Source organism: Myxocyprinus asiaticus, chromosome 11 (genome assembly GCF_019703515.2).
Source record: "Myxocyprinus asiaticus isolate MX2 ecotype Aquarium Trade chromosome 11, UBuf_Myxa_2, whole genome shotgun sequence".
Lineage (NCBI taxonomy): Eukaryota > Metazoa > Chordata > Actinopteri > Cypriniformes > Catostomidae > Myxocyprinus > Myxocyprinus asiaticus.
The window spans coordinates 51,592,336-51,618,260 of NC_059354.1; the positions used below are offsets into that span (position 1 = coordinate 51,592,336).

The 25,925-nt window shown below is 39.5% G+C and overlaps 1 protein-coding gene across 1 annotated transcript; it reads right to left on the reverse strand.

The window, feature by feature from the left end:
• Window positions 1-366: 366 nt before the first annotated feature.
• Window positions 367-25,563, reverse strand: LOC127448256 (E3 ubiquitin/ISG15 ligase TRIM25-like). Its single transcript, XM_051710654.1, has 8 exons — window positions 24,961-25,563; window positions 22,660-22,755; window positions 22,324-22,557; window positions 21,435-21,603; window positions 20,422-20,553; window positions 10,373-10,473; window positions 955-1,080; window positions 367-759 (listed from the first exon to the last, which is right to left on the reverse strand). The coding sequence occupies exons 1-8, from the start codon at window positions 25,534-25,536 to the stop codon at window positions 577-579; spliced, it is 1,617 nt and encodes a 538-aa protein (XP_051566614.1). The 5' UTR covers window positions 25,537-25,563; the 3' UTR covers window positions 367-576.
• Window positions 25,564-25,925: the final 362 nt, after the last annotated feature.

The window sequence follows — 25,925 nt, forward strand, 5'->3', positions numbered from 1 at the left end:
AATCACTATAGAATTATTCCAGGCCTTTTAAAAAATTCCTAATATTTTCAGACTTTGCATGACTTCAAGGTTAGGGTTAGGTTAGGCCATAACATAATCCTAACCTAACTCAGAAATCTGCCCTTTAAAAAAAAAAAAAAAAAAAGAAATATTCCGGGTTCAATACAAGTTAATCTCAATCGACAGCATTTGTGTCATAATGTTGATTACCACAAAAATGTATTTCGACTCATCCCTCCTTTTCTTTAAAAAAAAAGCACAAATGTGTGTTCCAGTGAGACACTTACAATGGAAGTCAATGGGGTCAATCTGTAAACATTAAAATACTTTCAAAGTAAAGACACAAGAGAAAACTTTCAGGTCACATTTGCTGCGTAAAAACACACAGCGTGTTGTTTATTTATGTCAGATATTCAACTGAATCAATTAATGATGATAATGATGTTGACTGTGAATCACAGATATGAAATGCCAGCTGACAGCAGCAATACTGCCACCTGCTGCACATACAGTTACATGACATCAGAGAGATAGTTGCACCACAGTCCACCTGCTCATGTAACACACCTTGATGTTTTATATATTCATTTGAGCTTCACCTTGACTGATGGTTTTGATGATGCTGCTCAGGAAGTATGTGTGCAAATAGGAGCTCATAAACAGCGGACATCCACGAGAGTGAATGCTGTTACCTGGGTCAGCTGATCCATGAGACACCTCCTCACCCAAGCGCCCCAGGGTGGAGGTCAACGGAGTGTGCTGGAGGAGACATGACATATCAGAAATATATAAAACATGTTCATGTTGCACTCTGCAGCAGCAGACACTTTCTGCAGGACGGTTTTCAAACAAAGCTTAGCAAATTTAGCAAAGCACTTTTTTCACATACAATTTCAAGACTAGTATTAATGTCTGATGTGTGTGTGTGTGTGTGTGTGTGTGTGTGTGTGTTACCTGTGTGCTGCGCTCCATCTGTAGGATGCAGCAGTAAATGCAGTAAATGCAGCGCAGCAGAGATAACTGCACCTGCAGCTTCATCAGTGCAGACAACTGCAGCTGCTCCACCAGCAGAGGCAAAACCTGTGACAACACAATCACACTGTACATCATCTGTCTGTTACTCTTGATGAAACACTCATTCACCATCAGCAACATTACTGAAACAAATGTAACAGCTAATCACATTCTGTGTGTAACAATGTCACATTACAGAAGTTGCAAATGCAAAGCAAAATGCCACTTCATGTTGACATCAAGGCCAAAATGTGGGACACAAGAATTGATTGTGAAAATGTGGATTTAATTGTGCTCCTTGAGAAAAAAGGCTGACTAATAATAACTGATGAAGGATCAAATTAAGAAATGATAGTAAAATCAAATATAAAGTGTTCAGTGTATTAGGAGTGTGTTAAAAGTATCATAGATGAGAAATAAAAATGGAAGCAGCGCTCAATCGGTGTACGTCATCATTAAAGAGTGGATTAATGGTGTTAATCAACATCTGAAAACACAGAAGACTTCTCTGTGATGAAAAGCAACTGAACTGGGGGAAAAATGTGAAGACATCTGGTCAACTCCAGAGATGCTACTGGTATGCTCATAAAACCTTCCATGTGAATTTATGCACATTAATTACTTTGAATTTAAAGATAAAAACAGTATATGCTGTGTATCATTGTGCTAATCCATATCTTGTGATGTTCTCCGGTGAAATGTGTGTTTTATATGCAAATTAGCTATGTGTGTTTCACATTAAATCAGTTACAGATTTAAAGAGTCATGAAACACCTCTTAAGAGGGGGAGGATGGGAGAGGGACAAGCACAATAATTTACATACGCCCCATTTACACCTGGTATTAAGATGCGTTAAATACAGGTGCAAACAGGGTTCGAAACGTTTTGTGATCGGATCACAAAAACACATAGGAATGTGGTCAAAAGCACATGTGACCACATCATATCGACATGACTTTTTCAGTTTTCATCACTGTCTTCTGTGTTTGAACAAGCCATCCTGTTATCCTGTCCAAGATCAGACGCATGGAGGAGACGCGATGGACCAGTTACACCTCAGAGTTTACGCATATACCTCATATTTTATGACGTTGCTTCAAGTTTCGTTTTTAAGTCGGAACAATGAAATGCCTCAAAAAAATGAAAAAATAAAATAAAAAATAAATAACCACTTTACCCTTAACAATAAACATAATGAGTGCTACAACTGTTTTCAATGATGTGCAACCTGTACGTATCTGTGAATGTCTCAAATTGTGATTTCATGACACTTTAAATGGAATTAGATGCAAAATGTTAAATAGTTCTTGAATAGTTTAATGTAAAATGTTACGCTGTTATATTTAAATACATTTCTTGGAAAGCCTATTTCTATGCATTGATACAATCTGTGCAAAAAAAAAAAAAACAACAAAAAAAAACCTTTATTGATTTATCCTGTATTAAATTGTAATTTGTTATTTCCTTCTTTCTCTTTTTTCCTAAAAAGGTTAGTTATCAACAAAACTAAACGAACAAATTAACAGACTGTCCAACTGGCAACAGCAATATGAGTAGGGGACACCGGGGTTAGTTGGCACAGAGTAAATTTCTGGTCATTTTATGATTAATTTCACAAGTGTAACATCTGAATGTTCTGACACTGATTGATTCTGTCAAGGCAACTGGATAAAATAAAAAGTTTTAATATGTTACCATAAGTTCAGGTGAAGACTTTTCATTTTATCTACTGTATGTCAAAATAAAAGTTAAACCCCTCTATGACAGCGTGTTATAGAAATAAAATAGAGAAGGATTTTAAAACAGATACATTTTTGTTGATGGTGATGGGTATCAGTGTAAGCTGATAAGCTGCAAAAGAGTGTATAAAATAAAAGAATGTATATATATATACTGTACATATGTCATAAAATATTTAATAATATTTAATATATAATTATACAAGTAAAAATATTCTATTATTTGCAAATCATAAATGAATCATTTATTAGTAAAATCATATTAATATAATCTTATTAATTACAAATAATAATGACTCATACTGATGATATAAAACAAACAAATGTTGAGTTCTGTTGTCCTGGTTTAAAATAAACTAGTATTTGTTTTACTCTGTTACAACTAGTAATATCAATATGAGTCATTATTACTGTGATCATGATTTAACATGATTTAACCACATCTGTGGAAAGTTATAGCAATTTTACAACTTCATTGCCATGAACATGTTACTGTAGACCGTGTGATCTGCTGAACGGCAACTCTGTACCAGGGACATGTCATCCATATAAGATAAGTAGTGCTTACCTAACAGAAGGGTGAAAATAAAAATGACAATATGAAATATTTAAATATAATTGTTAATATAAACTACTGTTTTCATTCAAATTTGTCATCTTTCATCTCAGTTGAGCAGCACAGACATTTATACATGTCTTCGCTTTGGCGCCACCCTCAGGTATAAGCACTTTATGTAATTCCATCCTCAGGTATAATCACTTTATGTAATGCCACCCTCAGGTATAATCACTTTATGTTATGCCACCCTCAGATATGAGCACTTTATGTAATGCCACCCTCAGGTATAAGCACTTTATGTAATGCCACACTCAGGTATAAGCACTTTATGTAATTCCATCCTCAGGTATAATCACTTTATGTAATGCCACCCTCAGGTATAAGCACTTTATGTAATGCCACACTCAGGTATAAGCACTTTATGTAATGCCACACTCAGGTATAAGCACTTTATGTAATGCCACACTCAGGTATAAGCACTTTATGTAATGCCACACTCAGGTATAAGCACTTTATGTAATGCCACCCTCAGGTATAAGCACTTTATGTAATTCCATCCTCAGGTATAATCACTTTATGTAATGCCACCCTCAGGTATAATCACTTTATGTTATGCCACCCTCAGGTATAAGCACTTTATGTAATGCCACCCTCAGGTATAAGCACTTTATGTAATGCCACACTCAGGTATAAGCACTTTATGTAATGCCACACTCAGGTATAAGCACTTTATGTAATGCCACACTCAGGTATAAGCACTTTATGTAATGCCACACTCAGGTATAAGCACTTTATGTAATGCCACACTCAGGTATAAGCACTTTATGTTATGCCACACTCAGGTATAAGCACTTTATGTTATGCCACACTCAGGTATAAGCACTTTATGTAATGCCACACTCAGGTATAAGCACTTTATGTAATGCCACCCTCAGGTATAAGCACTTTATGTTATGCCACACTCAGGTATAAGCACTTTATGTTATGCCACACTCAGGTATAAGCACTTTATGTAATGCCACCCTCAGGTATAAGCACTTTATGTAATGCCACCCTCAGGTATAAGCACTTTATGTAATGCCACCCTCAGGTATAAGCACTTTATGTAATGCCATCCTCAGGTATAAGCACTTTATGTTATGCCACCCTCAGGTATAAGCACTTTATGTAATGCCACCCTCAGGTATAATCACTTTATGTAATGCCACCCTCAGGTATAAGCACTTTATGTAATGCCACACTCAGGTATAAGCACTTTATGTAATGCCACACTCAGGTATAAGCACTTTATGTAATGCCACATTCAGGTATAAGCACTTTATGTAATGCCACACTCAGGTATAAGCACTTTATGTAATGCCACCCTCAGGTATAAGCACTTTATGTAATTCCATCCTCAGGTATAATCACTTTATGTAATGCCACCCTCAGGTATAATCACTTTATGTTATGCCACCCTCAGATATAAGCACTTTATGTAATGCCACCCTCAGGTATAAGCACTTTATGTAATGCCACACTCAGGTATAAGCACTTTATGTAATGCCACACTCAGGTATAAGCACTTTATGTAATGCCACACTCAGGTATAAGCACTTTATGTTATGCCACACTCAGGTATAAGCACTTTATGTTATGCCACACTCAGGTATAAGCACTTTATGTAATGCCACACTCAGGTATAAGCACTTTATGTAATGCCACCCTCAGGTATAAGCACTTTATGTTATGCCACACTCAGGTATAAGCACTTTATGTTATGCCACACTCAGGTATAAGCACTTTATGTAATGCCACACTCAGGTATAAGCACTTTATGTAATGCCACCCTCAGGTATAAGCACTTTATGTAATGCCACCCTCAGGTATAAGCACTTTATGTAATGCCACCCTCAGGTATAAGCACTTTATGTAATGCCATCCTCAGGTATAAGCACTTTATGTTATGCCACCCTCAGGTATAAGCACTTTATGTTATGCCACCCTCAGGTATAAGCACTTTATGTAATTCTACCCTCAGGTATAAGCACTTTATGTAATTCTACCCTCAGGTATAATCACTTTATGTAATTCTACCCTCAGGTATAATCACTTTATGTAATTCTACCCTCAGGTATAAGCACTTTATGTAATGCCACCCTCAGGTATAAGCACTTTATGTTATGCCACCCTCAGGTATAAGCACTTTATGTTATGCCACACTCAGGTATAAGCACTATATGTTATTCCACACTCAGGTATAAGCACTTTATGTAATTCTACCCTCAGGTATAATCACTTTATGTAATTCCACCCTCAGGTATAATCACTTTATGTTATGCCACCCTCAGGTATAAGCACTATATGTTATGCCACACTCAGGTATAAGTACTTTATGTTATGCCACCCTCAGGTATAATCACTTTATGTAATGCCACCCTCAGGTATAAGCACTTTATGTTATGCCACACTCAGGTATAAGCACTTTATGTTATGCCACCCTCAGCTATAAGCACTTTATGTTATGCCACCCTCAGGTATAAGCACTTTATGTTATGCCACCCTCAGGTATAAGCACTTTATGTAATAGCACCCTCAGGTATAAGCACTTTATGTAATTCCACCCTCAGGTATAAGCACTTTATGTAATTCCATCCTCAGGTATAATCACTTTATGTAATGCCACCCTCAGGTATAATCACTTTATGTTATGCCACCCTCAGGTATAAGCACTTTATGTAATGCCACACTCAGGTATAAGTACTTTATGTAATGCCACACTCAGGTATAAGCACTTTATGTAATTCCACCCTCAGGTATAAGCACTTTATGTAATTCCACCCTCAGGTATAAGCACTTTATGTAATTCCATCCTCAGGTATAATCACTTTATGTAATGCCACCCTCAGGTATAATCACTTTATGTTATGCCACCCTCAGATATAAGCACTTTATGTAATGCCACCCTCAGGTATAAGCACTTTATGTAATGCCACACTCAGGTATAAGTACTTTATGTAATGCCACACTCAGGTATAAGCACTTTATGTAATGCCACACTCAGGTATAAGCACTTTATGTAATGCCACACTCAGGTATAAGCACTTTATGTTATGCCACACTCAGGTATAAGCACTTTATGTTATGCCACACTCAGGTATAAGCACTTTATGTAATGCCACACTCAGGTATAAGCACTTTATGTAATGCCACCCTCAGGTATAAGCACTTTATGTTATGCCACACTCAGGTATAAGCACTTTATGTTATGCCACACTCAGGTATAAGCACTTTATGTAATGCCACCCTCAGGTATAAGCACTTTATGTAATGCCACCCTCAGGTATAAGCACTTTATGTAATGCCATCCTCAGGTATAAGCACTTTATGTTATGCCACCCTCAGGTATAAGCACTTTATGTTATGCCACCCTCAGGTATAAGCACTTTATGTAATTCTACCCTCAGGTATAATCACTTTATGTAATTCTACCCTCAGGTATAAGAACTTTATGTTATGCCACCCTCAGGTATAAGCACTTTATGTTATGCCACACTCAGGTATAAGCACTATATGTTATTCCACCCTCAGGTATAATCACTTTATGTAATTCCACCCTCAGGTATAATCACTTTATGTTATGCCACCCTCAGGTATAAGCACTATATGTTATGCCACACTCAGGTATAAGTACTTTATGTTATGCCACCCTCAGGTATAATCACTTTATGTAATGCCACCCTCAGGTATAAGCACTTTATGTTATGCCACACTCAGGTATAAGCACTTTATGTTATGCCACCCTCAGCTATAAGCACTTTATGTTATGCCACCCTCAGGTATAAGCACTATATGTTATGCCACCCTCAGGTATAAGCACTTTATGTTATGCCACCCTCAGGTATAAGCACTTTATGTAATAGCACCCTCAGGTATAAGCACTTTATGTTATGCCACCCTCAGGTATAAGCACTTTATGTTATGCCACCCTCAGGTATAAGCACTTTATGTAATACCACCCTCAGGTATAAGCACTTTATGTTATGCCACCCTCAGGTATAAGCACTTTATGTAATACCACCCTCAGGTATAAGCACTTTATGTTATGCCACCCTCAGGTATAAGCAGTTTATGTAATACCACCCTCAGGTATAAGCACTTTATGTAATGCCACCCTCAGGTATAAGCACTTTATGTTATGCCACCCTCAGGTATAAGCACTTTATGTTATGCCACCCTCAGGTATAAGCACTTTATGTTATGCCACCCTCAGGTATAAGTACTTTATGTAATGCCACCCTCAGGTATAAGCACTTTATGTTATGCCACCCTCAGGTATAAGCACTTTATGTAATACCACCCTCAGGTATAATCACTTTATGTTATGCCACCCTCAGGTATAAGCACTTTATGTAATACCACCCTCAGGTATAAGCACTTTATGTAATGCCACCCTCAGGTATTAGCACTTTATGTTATGCCACACTCAGGTATTAGCACTTTATGTTATGCCACCCTCAGGTATTAGCACTTTATGTTATGCCACACTCAGGTATAAGCACTTTATGTAATGCCACCCTCAGGTATAAGCACTTTATGTAATGCCACCCTCAGGTATTAGCACTTTATGTTATGCCACACTCAGGTATTAGCACTTTATGTTATGCCACCCTCAGGTATAAGCACTTTATGTTATGCCACCCTCAGGTATAAGCACTTTATGTAATGCCACCCTCAGGTATAAGCACAAAAAAAAATATTTGATGCTTGCCCAGTCTCAATGCCCACGGCACATGCCTGCTCTGTATATATCGTAAATGGGTCATTCCTACAATTTGGTGACATTCCGGCTTTGAAGCTTTTGAAAAATAAAACATCCTTTTACAAGATTCTTCATGTAAAACAGGGACATATTAAAGATTGTATTAGTCATACTAGTCAAGCTAAATTACTAAAAAATTCAGATGTCTATCCAATTAAATGGGCAGCATCAGGGTGGACAATCAGTGGATAAATGAGCATGGTCTGTGTTTGATATCTAGCAAACATATCTGTAAACTAATATAAATGATTTTATTTCTGTTAACATAAATACTGTATATTGACATTTTTAAATTATATTAATTTCCCATATATCTTCCCATAATAGGGTGGACATGGTATTCTTGACCACATATGACTAACACCACATAATAAAGAGTTATAAACTTCAAATAACTAAAAGTAATTTTGCAGAATGGCTGATGTCACCTCCAGTGTGTGTGATGTCATTTCAAAACATATATCTTCAGTGAAAGGTCATAGTATCGTGACATAACAGGGTGCGCAATAAATGAAGCGACACACAAAAATCCTCCACTATCAGTGTTAAAATGACACATTTACCACAGATGAATACGTTAATGAGAGAATGTGACACTAAACTCTTAACTGTATGTGGGGGAAAATAGAAATCCAATGATTTAACATTTATTTTTGTCAAAGATTTGATGTGCAGTTTTTGTGACAAGAGGAAGTGACAAAGTGCAATAGAAAAGGATTTCAGTTATTTAAAATGTAACTTTTAAGCCCACAGAAGTGTGTAACTTTAAAAAAAGTCTTTATTCTTTTTATCAAGCCCATCAAAAATGTAATTGGGTGAAATTAAATGATATAAATACCACATATACTTGTAATGGGGACTTAAATGACACAGAATTGTAGGAATGACCCATATTTACAGGCGTTCCTGTGCGAGACGCTGCTTTACATTAAAACAGCTCAGACGGACGTAAAAACACGTTCAGGATGAACGTCCCCTACTAAACTTAAAATGAAAAACACTTTAATAAAATGACAGGAAGAAGAGAGAAAAAGAGAGAAAAGCTTAACATGATAATAGTGTATTTCTCATTGTTTTGGCAGTAAATAGTGTTTATCATAAGGGAAATGTAAGAACATCACGTTAAGTGTTTTAATTAAACCTGTACTACTGTACTTGACAATGTAATGGCATGTCATGAACAGGTGCGTTTACTGGTGTTTTAAAATCCCAATGGCACTCGAATGCTATATGATTTCGACAAAAACATGTGACAGCCGGCACTTCTTTCCTGTGTTTACAGACATGACGTCATGACGCAAAGAGGAACGACATAAGCCAGCGATTTCACGGCAAATCCGACCCGACAGCTCAAAATACAAATTATTTTTATAGGCTTACCGAAATGAATCGGGGTAAGGTAAAGACTTTGTTTTGAACACTGATTGTTTATGTCAGGGGTCAGCAACCTATGGCACGCGTGCCAGCATGCAGAGGGGTAATCACTGGCACGCCAGCAACGGCAAGAGAGGAGTAGACTCTTTTATTTATATAAATTCCTCACCTGCATTCTAATCTACATCTTGATGTAATCTTTCCTCATGATCACGCAGTGCGAGTCTCGTCACACTTTAATAGTGTTTATCCTCCCATTCAGCTGATGAAATCACGCCGCGTGATCATGAGGAAGGATTACATCAAGATGTAGACTAGAACGCAGGTGCGAAAAACTTCATTTAAGTAAAATAGACTGCTCCTCTCTCGCTGTTGCTTGCGATTTCTGCCTTTAAATCCTCCAGAAATTGACCCCATTGACTTCCATTGTAAGTGTCTCACTGGAACACACATTTGTGCTTTTTTAAAGAAAAGGAGGAATGAGTCGAAATTAATTTATGTGGAAATCAACATTATGACACAAATGCTGTCGATTGAGCTTCACTTGTATTGATCCTGGAATATTCCTTTAACGTTTGTTCCACCTGAGATATTCAATAAAGAATGAAAAGTGTGCCAAACAACCCCGGTCTCCCAACAACTCTGCAATAAATGGCATAAAGAGAGAAATCAAGTTTGTCTGGAGTCATTCCAGATGTTGTAACCCAGTGGTTAGCTCAAGCCATTTTTGAGTTTGATGCAGAATATTCCTAAAGAACGTGATTAGGATTTTGGGCTTCATTTTCTTAATGCTAAATATAATTGCTTTATTTTTAATTTTACCCTGCGAGGTTTTCATGAGATTCTCTCATACTGGATACAGAAGTCAACAGAGTCTGACAGACCTTTGCACATCTCTCCTGCAGTGACGGTGCTGATGCTCGTGTGAGATCCATGAATCCAATCGAACTGTTAACAGCTTCTCTGTGGATCCGTGTACAGAGCCCTGCTGTCAAACACACACAACACAAATCACAGAGATACTTTTAGGAAGGTGGTGTCCACTACAACATGAACTGAAAAACTGTTTTGATTCAACAAAACAATGGAAACATTGCTGATTGCGTTAACTGCCACTCTCCTGTATAAACACGTCTTGGGTTTCAGGTTAATTATTTCAAATCAGTTTCAAATCCACTGCATTGTGAACTGACAAAAGACACAACACCTTGAGCAAACACAGTGTTCTCGAAGGAAAGAGAGCTTCAGGAAAGAGTTATAATATTCTGATCGTGATCTGGTTTTCTTTTGATTACCTTGCCTGCTTTATGTGACAGTGCTTTCTTTTGTTTGCAGGATTTGGGCTCAGGAACGTTAGGAACCACATTTTCTCGTCCCATGTGCGCTGTGGAGTACTCAAACTTTCTCTGTGCAAAAACGCATACACACACAAGGTTTAAATTAAACTCCCCGTCCTGGTGATTACACTAAATGTTCAAGGTACACTGCAGAAAATAATTTTCTTACTGAGCATTTTCACAGCACTCAAGGACACCTTACAGCATTAAAAGCAACAATTAATCAAGTTAAAGTACAAAGAACAACAAAACATACAAGCAGGTGCCAGATAAGATCAATAAAACTCATACAAAGTAACCTAAAAGCACATGTATATTAATTATTTAATGAGTAGGCTAATTTGAACAGATATGTTTTTATCTGAGATTTAAACCTTGAGATGATATCCAAATGATGGATATGGACAAGCAACTAAAAGCTCCCACAGAACTAAGTTTAAATGATGGAACAATCGATCAATCAGCGGAGGATGATCTTAAGGAGCGCGACAGAATGTACTGTATGGTTGGAGAAGGTCTGAGAGATAAAGGGGGGCCAAATTAAAATTTTATAATGGATCCAATATTGGACAGGTAGCCAATGAAGTTGAATAAGGGAGGGTGTGATATGTTCAGTAGTCTTAGTACGAGTGACAGTCCTTGAAGCTGAATTCTGAATTATTTGAAGGCGGTGAACTAATTTGTCAGGGATACCAAATAAGAGGGAGTTACAACAGTCAATACGGGATGTTACCAGGGCATGAATAAGTACTGGAGTCTTATGGAGTACTTTTATGCTGCCTTTATGTGCTTTTTAGAGCTTTAAAGTTGAAAAGTGAAAATTCTCTCATCATTTACTCACCCTCATGCCATCCCAGATGTGTTTGACTTTCTTTCTTCAGCAGAACACAAATGAAGATTTTTAGAAGAATATTTCAGCTCTGTAGGTCCATACAATGCAAGTGAATGGTGACCAGAACTTTAAAGCTCAATAAAGCAAATAAAGGCAGCATAAAAGTACTCCATATGACTCCAGTGGTTTAATCCATGTCTTCAGAAGTGATATGATAGTTGTGGGTGAGAAACAGATAAACATTTAAGTCCTTTACTTTCTTTTTTGAAACAGCCCTCCTATGCATGTTCATAAGAGGAGTTCTTCTTGTGTTTTTGGCGATTCACATTCATCGTGCATATCGCCACCTACTGGGCATGGAGGAGAAATAAAAAAAGGGACGGATAAATGGGAAAGAATAAATAAATCAAATTTGAAAGAAGACAAATCACCAAAAAAACAAAAGAAGACAAGTTAACGTGCATAGGGCTTTTTTAAATTAGATTTGTGTGTGTATTTATGCACTGTATTAAGCACTTTTAGTGCAATGAATTTGATTTCGGTACATGCACGCTTGGATGGCATGAGGGTGAGTAAATGATGACAGAATTTTCTTTTTTTGAGTGAGCTGTCCCTTTAATAGATCTGGGCATTGTGTGAACATTTTACTAACAAAATACTAGCCAAAAACATACTGGAGTAAAATCAAATTTACTTTCGTATGTAAAAAGTAAACTTTTGTTTCTTAACTTTTGAAATTGCCTGATGAAATCAGGAGACACGTGAGATTTTCTCATGAAAGCAACTTTGGTGCACAAACTTTATATCAATCACAATATTCTCCATGTCCTGATTATAAAAGTCTAAAACACACCAGGTGTTTCACTAAAACCAGTTTCCTAAAACCTGAATATAGTGTATGAGTAATATAGTTGTCTATGTACTGATCACAGATGCTTAAGTCAAGATTGTCTATGACAGTTAAAGGAGTACAAGTGATTTTTGCCTTTGAAATGTAATTGACAAAGTATAAGTATTTAGTTTCGATAGTACTTCAGTATTATTTTGGGGAATTTGTATTTAATACTCAAGTATATAAAAGAAGTACAGTAACTCAAGGACTGTACAACCCTAACAACAATACAGCGTACAGCACTGTTTTATATTTATTTTACACAATAACAAATATTAATCACAAAACTAAGAGTTCAACTTAAAATTAAAAGAGAAGGAGTCCGTTTCTGGAGTTTAAATTCTACTATAATTGAGATACAGACATAAAGAGAGAGTAAAGCACTCAACACAGACTCACACACCTGATCCCTCCTGTGCAGGTATTTCTTCTTCAATATTTACATTCTTTCATCAATATCAGAATCAGACATGTGACCCATGATGATGTTTACAAACATAAACATTGAACACTCACTGTAAACACTCCAGTGTCAAAATAAAAGTCACAAGGAGCCTGTTCACACAACACATAATACAATAAACATACAAAAAAAAGTACTTTGCTTCTATATAAGTTATATAAGTATAAGTCATACATTTCCTCAGCTTCTGGTAGTTGTACACACAGTCTCCTTCTGCTGATTTTCTATGGTTACTTTTTAATCATGAGCGAAACAATAGCTCTTTCTGTACTAATGACATTAAAACAACAGATCTTCTCTTTTTTCAGGTCCAATATTTTTTATAAAGAATGTTTTGTAGTGGATTAAGACTTATATGGAGATGCCTGTACTAGAATGTGAACACATATGGTTTGGGATTGTCATGGGAAACAAAGACAAGGAGTAGCATACATTATAAACTGCATAATCTTACTGGCTAAATTCTATATACACAAAGCTACATTTATGAAGACATATCTTTAATTGAATTATATATATATATCAAAGTTTGATTACAACTATTGATGACAAGGGTGATTTTAGACCTGATTGCAACATATCTTGGTATTATTTCTGTCTGGACACACTGATACTTTTTATTTAGTTTTAACTGATTAGTTGGCATGTCCTCTTGAATATAAATGTTATTCAAAATCCCTAACCCTAAAGATCATCCCTATCTACAGGGTTCCCATGGTCAACCCTTTTCACAATACATATCATTTTAAAGCAGCTTTACAGAAAATCACCCTGTACTTCTTTAAAGCTCAACTAGTGACTAGTTGAGAGAGTTTACTGTAAATATATTGTGGTCAATGCAGCATTCTTTGCATACATTTATGTTTTGTCTGGTTAAAACCAATCAAACCTTACTATGCCAAAGCGTTGTGTTTAAAAACTGAATGTGCCAACTTTCAGTAGCATTGGCATGTGCTGCTATATCTTGTGACATCTACAGTGGCACATGCCACAAGATATAGCAGCAGGTGCCAATGGCACCAGAACGTAAGATGCCATATGAAAAATGTGTGGCACGTCTGGTAGTGACTGACACATGCTATTGTATTTTGAGATACTTGGGTGCCATTTGTGGAGTCAGCAGCATAGACAGGCTATTTCATTAGGGAAATAAAAGGTAAGTGGCCTGTTTGATATCACATGTGTGTGTGTGTGTGTGTGTGTGTGTGTGTGTGAGAGAGAGAGAGAGAGAGAGAGAGAGATTTTATCTATGAGGACATGCTGTGATCAATGAGACCCAGAAAGTGGCCTCACACCACCAGCTGTGATTTCAACATTCAAGACTTGTTCTAGAAGCAGGTTTTTCTAATGCTGTTCAAAATATCAGGGATGCTGTCATGTGCATTGTTTGTATTTTATTTATGAGTTGAACCATTTTTAATTTATCTGTATTTTGTAGGGTACCACTGAGACCTCTGCTGATATTGACATGATGGCATTTGGTTTTCCTCTTGTAGAGAACGCTTTAAAATATGTGTTAGATTTCTGCAGCAGCAGTGGCAAGGATAGACACCAAGGCCAACAGTTATATCAGGAAGTGGCTAGGCCTGCCACGTTGTCTCTTAGATGTAGCATTGTTTGGAAGAAATGCTTTACAACTGCCTCTAAAATCACTCACTCTGGGCTACAAGCAGGAAAAGACCAGGCTTGTTTTGGAACTACGGGAATTGACAGACCAGGCAGTGACGGCAGGTCAAGTCCAAGTCCAAACAGGCAGAACTTGGAAGGCAGAGGAGGTCATAAACCAGGCGGTTTCAAGACTGAAGGGTATAAGGTTAGGGCAGTCAACCAGCAGCAGCAAGGGCGCTGGACATCTGATAGAGTGTTAGGATGGGCTGACCTGAAGAAGGTACCCCAGGCCAGGCTAAGTTTTCTAATAAGATCCACCTATGATACCCTACCAAGCCCTGGGAATTTGTCTCTTTGGTATGGCAAAGAGGAGAGTTGCCCTCTCTTTGAGGCCTCAAGAGCAAACTTGCAGCACTTATTGATCAGGTGCAAGACTGCCCTGGCACAAGGACGGTAGAGGTGGCAGCATGATCAGGTCCTGCGGAAGCTGACAGAGATCCTAGAGGTGCATAGAGTAAAGACAAACAAAGGCAACCATGCTTTACAGAGGAAGGGTGTTGATTTTGTTAAAAAGGGAGGGAAGCCAGATCAATCTTGATGCCTGGAAGTGATTGGTCAGTGATGGTTGACCTCGGCCAGCAGCTAAAATTTCCTACTGAGGTTGCCATTACCTCCTTGAGGCCGGATGTAGTGTTGTGGTCAACTTCAGCTAGGAAAATAGTAATGATTGAGCTTACTGTTCCATGGGAAGAGGGTCTGGAGACAGCCTATGAGAGGAAGAAGTTAAAATATGCTGATCTGGCCGCAGAGTGCAGGGAAAATGGATGGAGGACTGCCATCTACCCTGTGGAGGTTGGGTGCCGAGGACTTATGGGAACATCAATGCAGCACCAATTTAGAGATGCTGGCATCGTAGGAGCAGCTTTAAAACAGTCTTTGAAGGAATTGGCAGAGGAAGCTGAGAAAGGGAGTTTCTGGCTATGGTTAAGAAAAGTGGGGAGTTGGTTTCCTTCCATTCGTGTGACATAGCATTAAAGCAGGGGCAGAGTAGTACAGCACGTACTCTTTTTATTTTTAACTAACGACAGTGTTTTGCGTTAAAAAAGGCCACACAATGGCAGACAAGATGGATATGTCCTTAGACGACATCATAAAGCAAACCAGGCAGCAGCGCGGTGGTGGTGGCCTCGGCAGGAGAGGAGGCCGCGGTGGCCGGGGAGGCACAAGAGCCAACCACGGCCGCAGCAGTGGTGCCGGGTGGCTTGAAAATATAGGCAGAGGCTTTGGAGGCCGCGGCGGAGGATCGGGCCCCATGAGGAACCGCCAGAACCTGAGTCGCGGCAGAAGCAGACCTACGCCGTACAGCTGTTACAGACAAGTGGCAGCATGACCTGTTTGACAACAGCTACAGTGTGAACGCAGGAGGCGGTGGTGGTGGAGCAGGCGTGCAGACCAGTGGCAAACTCCTCGTGTCTTTTACAAAAGAAAAAAAAGAAAGAAAAGTTGGGGGTTCAGAAGTAGGAAACTGAGGAATAGGGAACTTGGTTGATATGTGGTGAGGGCTTGTGCGGAGGTAGTATGCCATATGGAACCAGTGGCACTGAGTTACCGAGAGATACGGAGCCAGTGCCAGTAGGGCACTGAGTACACATCTCAGTGCCAGTTGGCCAACTATGGTCATGTCAAGGTATTATGACATATAGAACCCTGTTTGCAAGTAATTTGTGAAGGAAGGTGTAGAGCCGAGGAGGGCGGGGCCGGGCTGGAATGAGACACACCCAGTCCCCAATCAGCCTGATGGGGCGTGCGAGGGATAAAGGCGGCCGGGGACAACAGTTCGGGAGAGAGAGAATTGCAGGCAGCTGTACTGCGTGTTTTTAGTTGTGTGTTTTGGTTGTGTTTTTTGGTTAATAAATTGTTATTTAAGTTGTCAAGCCGGTTCTCGCCTCCTCCTTTCCACTAAACTCCCTTACACTGGTGCCGAAAACCGGGAAGGAGGAGGGATTCCCGTCGCAGGGTCCTCGACACTGCCGTCCACCCAGGGGAGTGCCGCTGCCGTCCGCGGAGGGAGGAGGGAAGCGACTGGAGTGGTAGGGCCGCTGCCAGGGGCGGAGGAGAGTCCCCACGGGACGCCGGGAATGCGGAGGGGTGTTCTGTCCGCTGGGGGTCGGAGGTCTGACTCCGGTCCGCCCGGGGAGGAGCGGCTGCAGTCCGCCTGACAGGGTGGAGTAGTGATCGAGGACCACGCGACGGCGCATCAGAGAACCGGTGAGTTTCTTTTTCTCTCTCACCTCTCTCTCTCTCTGTCGCTCCATGTTGGCCTTTCCCTCGCCATTTTGTGTTGTTTTTTTCCCCTCCTGTCTCCTCCCCGGCCTGAGGCAACGCCGGGAGGAGTGTAGAGCTGAGGAGGGCGGGGCCGGGCTGGAATGAGACACACCCGGTCCCCAATCAGCCTGATGGGGCGTGCGAGGGATAAAGGCGGCCGGGGACGACAGTTCGGGAGAGAGAGAATTGCAGGCAGCTGTACTGTGTGTTTTTAGTTGTGTGTTTTGGTTAATAAATTGTTATTTAAGTTGTCAAGCCGGTTCTCGCCTCCTCCTTTCCACTAAACCCCCTTACAGAAGGATATCTAGATGGGAAGGCAAGGATGAGAGCCATTGGAGGGGATCCGGTGTCCAGATTGGGCTGAAGACACCAGTGGAGGTGTTATTACAGCTACCTGTGCATCTGTTTAGATGTTGTGTTCTTGGTTTAGACACTGCTCGCAGTTAGGGAGAGGTGAAAGGTACAGTTCTGTATTTGGAAAGGCACTAATGTCTCAATTGCATGTTTTTGCAACCATTTACATTTACATTTATGCATTTACAGAATGGAAGTATACATTGTTTAATTTGCTTTGACATAATCTGTTTACAGAATGACAAGAATATTAATATCCATTTGTTAACGCATTATGATGGACAGCCTTTTGGTTTTAGATGGCATCTCTAGACCTATGTTTACACAGAATTGTGAGGTGGCAGTTTATAGATGTCCAGGGCACTTGTGATTTCAACTGTAGGCACCTTTCATATGTAATTCCAGACAAAAGACAAAAGGTGCCACTGTATAATCTTGTCATATTCCACATGGCTAGTCTACAAATGATCTAAGCCAAACCTGATTGTAAATTCTTGGTGGCAATTGTCCTTTTTCTCTCTTTAAATTTACAGTTGTAGCCACCACTCTACAAAGAATACAGTCACACATTGTTGATCACAATAACATCTCTTAGCCACACAAATATAATGAAAAGTTAAGCAGTTTAAGTGGTTAAGCTGTCAGAGCACAGTGACCATTTTCAAAATAAAACACCTATGTTGTTTAAGCAAAGTAATAAAAGACCAACATGGGTTATTAAATGACAATGGCTTTATTACAAGAAAACTAAATGCATTTCATGCATAACGCGAATTACAGCGTAACACGAGACAGAACTAAACTACAGTGTAAAACAATCCTTTTTGCATATCTTTTTAATTTAGGTGCAGGTAGCCTGCTAAAGGCTTATGTCTGGATGCAACATGCTACAGTATGTCAGTGCGCGATCACTACCATTGACTAAACCGGCGCGTATCATTGACAGCGTCTACAATATGCCTTAAAATACAGTGGCATGAGTCAATTGACCAGATGTGCCACAAATTTCAGTGGCACATGCCTCTAATGACCAGAAATGCCACAAAATTCAGTGACACGTGCCACTAAAAAACAGAAATGCCACTGGATGTGCAACAAAATCCAGCATTTTGGTGCCTCTGGCACATGCGGCTGGAAGTTGTGGCACATCTGGTGGCATATCCGCTTGTGAGTGTTGTGGCACATGCCACTCACAAGCAGATATGCCACTGGATGTACCACAACTTCCAGCCACATAAAACATAATATGCCATACCACTAAATGTTAATACTTCTTCTCCTGCTCAGCTTAGTTGAGATATTTATCATACTGTTTTGGTGCATTGTTTGTTGTTTATTTGAAAGTTTTACAATAAAAAAAAAAAAATAATATATAGTACACAGTCACAACTACTTCCCAGTTAGTTAGAATGTACAAAAGAATAGACATGCTATATTTTGCAAAGGTGCACAAGTATTTTATCCACTTAAAAAAGAAGAAATGAATAACATTTGAACAAATCTGTTGAAAATGATGTACACTCACATGAGATAAAGACTACAGTTACATACCACAACCACCCCATTCTCTCTCTTACACCTGTGCAAGTGCTAAATGATACACGTGTGATCTGAATCTTGATACACAAAAAACAAAAAAGTAAATATTTCTAAAAAAAAAAAAATCTCTTTTAATCAAAGATGGCATCAGCAACTTATCTCCAGACAAATATTTCCCAAGAAAACCAAAGAGCTTTAGACATGGAGCAAAAGTAACAAAATCTGTCAATGTGCAAGTGGTTTCAACCACAAGACAATCACTTCAAAGGCAAGGTAGCTATTACTTTTAGAGCTACTTCCTAACTGCATGTTTATTCTTTTTTAAAGATATTTCAGAAGACTTTTATTCCAGCAGGGTAGTGATTGGATATCTACATGGTTAGATGCTTCATCATCAAATCTCTCTTCCTCTTCATGATTGAGTGTCTTTCGTGGCAAAGACTGCATATTCCCAGGAAACATACGCATCTATATTAATAAACTCAATTTTATTACTAACATAGAAAATCTTGCAAAGAAAAAATATGTTTTCTTTTATATTGTTGGGGGATTGAGAAGCTTTTTCTTTGCCTTGGCATCTTTTGCTTTTTCAAAGATATCTTTGAAATCATTTGCAGTCTCCCGCAGTCTGAATCGCACTGCTAACGTTTCACATTTGACCTCTCCATCAGCACAATCTAAGGCACTCCAGCTCCACGCTTTCTCAGTGCACTTCATTGGTTTGAGTGTCATATCTGAAGTAATCCAATGATTTGCACATAACTTAAGAACCTGGTCGCATCTCATCACGAGTCTTACACATTTGGTTTCATAATTCTGAAGTATTTTCAGATCTCCTACACCTCTTTCCTTCCATTGATATATTTGTTCATCATAGCGGAAGAGTTTGGCTCTGTGACTGAAAACCTCTTGCTCGTTTTCTTCTCCAGTTGAGATCTCAACATGATCAAGTAATGGCTCAAAGTACGGACTATCTTGCTCTTTCTTGTTCATGATCTGTGAAGTCTGACTCTGGTTTAGCACAGAAGAGGATTTGGGAAAACAAGGAAAACTAAAGCTAACTTCTGCAATTGATTCCCCAGAACAGAAAGCATTCTCCTTGCCACACTGAAAAGAACTTTGTGAGGACTTGGCCAAGTCTGCAAAACTCAAAGTATTGGGATTACTAATAGAAAGGGGATTCTCATCGTGACTGGTCTTTTCTGCAGATGGAGAGCAGGTCTCTTTATTCTTGTCTGGTTCAGCATTATATTTAGGAATGGATGAAGACACATTGGCAAACTTACATCCAGCAAAAGAAGCTTAACTCGAAAACAAAAAACTTTTATTCTTTATCTGCTTATCCGCTTGGGTTGTAGAAAAGTTGAAGCTTGCCGGAGATGCTTCAAATTCTTTTACAGCCAGTTGGTTGGAAGAACTAGGAAAACTAAAGGTGAACAATGAACTTGTTGGCACAGTAGGAGTTTTGCTTTTCATATTTGGGTTTGGTGTCTGGCAACAGATACAATGGCTAGATTTACCTGCATTACTCACTAAGCAGATGTCACAATACCACTGCTCATCGTTTAGAAAAAATAACCCACCCTGTGATATTGATTTCATTTTTTCACAGTCCCATTGACCTTCTTTCTTGGTAGAGTGCGACTGAAAGGAGAACGTTGGTGCGGCAGATGGTTTCACAGTTTCTGGTGCATCAACAGCTTCATCGACAAAGTCTGAAAATTCAGGAGGAAAGCAAATAGATCAGATGTCAACATAAAATTGCAACACAATTTTTTTTCTGTAACATGACGTATTTCTGAATGAAACAGGATACTCATTGAGCAAAAAAATTTAGCAAGGGACTTGATTTCATCCATCAGGAATTTATTTAATGATGAAAGGTGTCTCTATGTGACAGGTGGTTGAAAAAAAAAGAGGGATTGTCGACGTCAGCCAGAAGAAGTTTTCTCAGAGGTGGAGCAAGTTATTACATTTTAAGGAAAGATCAAGACGACAAACATTGGGGCCTGGGTAGCTCAGCGAGTATTGGCGCTGACTACCACCCCTGGAGTCGCGAGTTCGAATCCAGGGTGTGCTGAGTGACTCCAGTCAGGTCTCCTAAGCAACCAAATTGGCCCGGTTGCTAGGGAGGGTAGAGTCACATGGGGTAACCTCCTCGTGGTCGCTATAATGTGGTTCGCTCTCGGTGGGGCGTGTGGTGAATTGTGCGTGGATGCCGCGGAGAATAGCGTGAAGCCTCCTGATAAGATGCATGGATTGATGGTCTCAGACGTGGAGGCAACTGGGATTCGTCCTCCACCACCCGGATTGAGGCGAGTCACTACGCCACCACGAGGACTTAGAGCACATTGGGAATTGGGCATTCCATATTGAAAAAAAAAAATAAATAAAAAAAAGAAGACAAATGTTTTCTTTTTTCTTTGAAATAACGTGCACTGAAAAATCATTCATAATAAAACCATGGATGTGTATTACAAAAGTAAATTACATTTGGATTTCATGGTGACAATCCATAAAATGAACAAACCAAAGCTAAGTAGATATATTCCAAATCTTGCCAGCTAATATGGAGAGTTAAACAAAATGTTCGAACCTTTGCCAGATATTTCGGCTTCTGTCTCTTTGTTGACATCCATCCATCGCTCTTGCACTTTGGAAACCATCATCATCACATCATGAAAAAGGACATTTGCATTTAAAGACATGCTGGAGAGATCTTGAATTTTTTCAGATGTGGGTTCATCATAGTGAGATGAAGAATTCTATAGATACAATATAAATCATAAAAAATGACAAATCAAATCAAAATAAAAAATCTGTTAAATAAATCAAAATCAGTAACATTAATTTAATATATACTGTATGTACTGTATCTATACTGAATATATACATTTATATATTATATATACTGTATATGGGTCAATTATGTTGCGCTCATTTCTTTTGTCCAAAAATACATACAACATTTTATTCACACAAACAATTACTTGAATACATCACCTATATGATGAAAATGCTTCAAATTTCTGAGTTCAAAGTCAATTTGAGATTTATTTTAGATTTTTTAAGTGCAGAATCATATTTTATTTTTATTTCTTTAAAAGCAGTGAAACAATTGTTTTTTTAAAATATAATTAATATTTAAAAAACTTTTTTTCCACCAAATCAAAGTCATGATTGTCATAACATTTTTAAAATCATTTTCTTTTTTCTTTTTTTTTATTCTATTAATATGTTTTTTTTTTTGTTTTGTTTTAAATGTCTGAAACCAAATTGGACACATAGATATATAATCTATGAACTTGAAGTATGTGTTCAAGAATGTTCTGTAAACTGAAGAATTTATAGTTTGATATGCTTTAATAATATATGCTTTAATGTGTCACTTCTTGAGCAGCAAAAAGTATATTTTAGTGAAAGCAGCTTTAGATTTATTCATTATTTCATTTGTTATTTCTGAGGTTGCTTGTGGGATGTATTACCTGGAGGAATTGAATATGATCTTCAGTGGGCATTAGCTGATCAAGCTCAGATACCTTCATCTTCATGTCAACGATCTCCTGTTGAACCTTTTCCTGAAGCTCTTGAATACGGCTGAGTTCAGCTCTCTCTTTATCTGATATCACTTCCTTTATTCGAGCACTTATTTTCTGTATGGAGCTCACGACCTCACTAAATATTCTTTCACATTCTGCTACTGTTGTCTGTGCTGAATGCTGTTTGAAGACAAAAATGGATCATTTTAATTCTCTGATGAAGATCTAAAGAGAAATCTGTCAGGTCCAGCATACTTTGAGAAACCACTGATCAATACTCACTTTAACAGACTCCTCAGCCTTTGTAAGCTCTTTAAAATCATTCTCTCTGTCCTGGATTTTCTGCAGAAACTTCTCATGTGTCTTCATCAATGTACTCTGTGAACAATGAATTGTTATATTTTTCAGTTATTAATAGCAAATTAAAAATTGGTAAATTAACATACCATCAACTTTCAGGCCCTTATAATGACAATCACAAACTGATTGGACACTGAACAATCGCAAAAGGTCGTGGCCCATCGCTATAGCAGCGACATCTACATTAAGCGTGGATGGAGTGAGTCCTGCATCCAAACGCTCCTGCATGATGTGAAGTACTGTCTGCACAGGGCAATGTGCTGGGTCCTTGCCACAGAATTGAGGAGCACCAGTCAGCGAATTCTCGCCATTTCAAGACATAGAGCATCCAGCAGCTTTACCGACTCTGGGAACCAAGGGCAGTTGGGCCATTCCGGCACAACCAACAGCATGATCTCCCTGTCTTCCCTGAACTTTGCTCAACACTTGGTGAAGGCAATAAATTGCAGTGAATGCATATTTGCATTTCGCTGGCCATTTGTTAGCCAGGGCATCCAAGCCCAGCGGAGCCTGAGTCATGGAGTACCAGAGGCGACAGTGTGTGGTCTCCAGGGAGGCAAACAGGTCCACTACGGCTTCTCCAAATACCTCCCAAGTCCTCACAACCATTTGAGGGTGAAGTCGCTGTTTCCCATGCATAACACCTTGACGTGAGTGCAAATCTGCATCGCAGTTCAGGTGACAAGGGACGTGGGTTGCACGTATCGTCAGGTGATCTTTCTCATACCAGAGGAGATGCTGGTGCGCCAGGTTCAACATTGGCGCAACCAGACTCCCCCTTGGCGGTTTATGTATACCACGACTGCAGTGTCATCTCTCCAGATGGGGTTGTTGTCCTCCATATCCTTGAGCAGGTCAGCCTGGTAGGCCTGCAAGATGCATGGTGTGCAGGGCCGAACCAGCCTGACCTGCCTCTCCATAGGCTTTGCTTAGGAAGGCAGATGTAAGCCTGCAATGTTTGGACGAATGCGCCGGCCTGGCTTTTCAACTGAGTAGTGGGCCGCTACTGCCTCTTCCACCAGGGCAATCTCAGTCTAGCCCCTTTGCTCGACGCGGTCAAGCGTCGTGAAAGCTGTGGTGCCAGAGACATGCGTCTACACAGAGCAGGGCAAATGCACGTTTTAACCAGCTGGTCATGCAGCTCAGGGTGAAACGGCACTGTCCATCAAGTCGAGAGCGCTCGGGCATACCTAGAATGTGCCACCCCAGCTGGAGCTTCTCGACCGCCCGAGAGACAGCCTGAGTCAGCTCAGCGTAAGAGATCACAAGCGGTTTTCCTCCCCGCAGGGAAAAATACCAGTAAATTAATCGGCTGAGTGAGACCAGGCCTCACCTTCAGACGCTGCGAGTGATATAGCATCTCCGTCTTCATCATAATCACAAAATGTAATAATCCCGTGAGCGTCGATAGTGGGGCGCAAATCGTCATGGTCATATTCATCAGGTGAAGACGCTTGAAATAGAAGCAGGGAGGCACGCAAGGCTTGTGCTGGCGACAACTCCTACTCAAACTCTACACACACTGCATCCCAGTCCTGCACGCTTCCCTCATGCATGAGCCGAGAGCAAAGCGTCCTGAGTTTCATGCGTTCGCAGTGAACGCAATCAGTCTCACCGAGTGCTGCTTCTGCGTGAGCTTGGCCCAGGCAAATAAAGCAGCGATTGTGCCCGTCAGACAGAGTGATATAATGCTCACAAGGTGGAAATCATTTGCAAAATGCTATCTTTAAAAATACATTGCTTTATACACAATGAAATACACAATCACAAAGCAATCGCGTTTCAAACGTGGAAGTAAAGGATACACTGTCTGTCGGTGCACAATAGAAAAGCACGAGGGATGAAATCAGGATTCTGAAGGAGAAAATTCTGACGAAATGGCACAGTGCTTTTTCAGATTTACATGCTCACGATGATGCGCGCAACGGGGCGAAGCATCAAGCGCCATCTGCCAATAAATTGGGTTGATTTTTAAAGGTTTCCTCGCTCCTTGGGGGAGTTTCCCATAGCGTCAGCTACTAACGCAGCGTCGAAGTGACCCACTTGAAAGAGAACTACTTTTTTTTTTTTTTTAAGAGTAGCTTGACTGTAGCTTAAAGTAAAAGTTAAAGTAAGTAAAGTAATCCTAATCAACCAAAGAGTATCTTGCACAGACCAATGGCTGTAGACTTTATATTTATTTATTTATAAATATTGATTTGTCATGTTCTCTGCAGTTCATACCTGTTTCTCTTCTCGTTCATCAGCTGCTGAGATGGTGTCATGATTCTTGTGGTCATTCATTCCACAGAGGACACAAATACATTGTTGATCAGTACGACAATAAAACTCCAGAAGTTTCCCATGCTGAGAGCAAGTTTTACTCTGTAGATCAGTGGCATCGATGAGTTGGTGTTTTTTTCCCCCATGGAGGTCATTGTGTTGTTCAACGTGACTGTCACAGAATGAGAGGAGACAGGTGAGGCAGGACTTGATGGCTTTCATTCTTGTGGTGGTGCAGGAATCACAGCTCACACCACTGAGTGTCTGGGGTCTCATCTTCCTCAGTTTCTCACAGAGTTCCTTCACTACAACACATTTGATAAGATGAGGTCTCTGTGAGAAGGTCTGTTTGCACTGAGGACAGCTGAAAAGTCCTAGATGATCACACTGCTCCCACAAACCTGTAATACAGTCCTTACAGAAAGTGTCTCCACAAGGAATTATCACTGGATTTTTAAAAAGATCCAGGCAGATAGAGCAGCTGAGAGATTCCTGATCGGTCATCTTGCTGCATGAAAAGGACTCGTATTTGCACATGCAAACGAAACTTATCTGCAGTATAGTTTCGTTTCATCACTTTATTATTGTCCTCAGAAAGGGGTGTGTCTGCTCTTGTGTTCCTGCTCAACAGGCTGTTCCTCAAGTGTTAGTTTCGTTTCTTCTCTTTTGTCTGTCATTTGTTGTCTCTTTCTCTTTTTGTTGCTTAACTTGTATTGAACCCGGAATATTCCTAGATTTAAGCTAAATGTGGAAAAAGAATCTGACATTTTACTTATGTGGGACTGAAATAAGAAAAAAAGTATACTTAATTTTTAATCACAATGTGCAATATTCTGAGAATTTGTATTATTGATTATTCTGTAAGATATTGATTAACTTGTTTTATATTTTGTCCTTTGCATATATATTAAAACTGCAATGCTTTT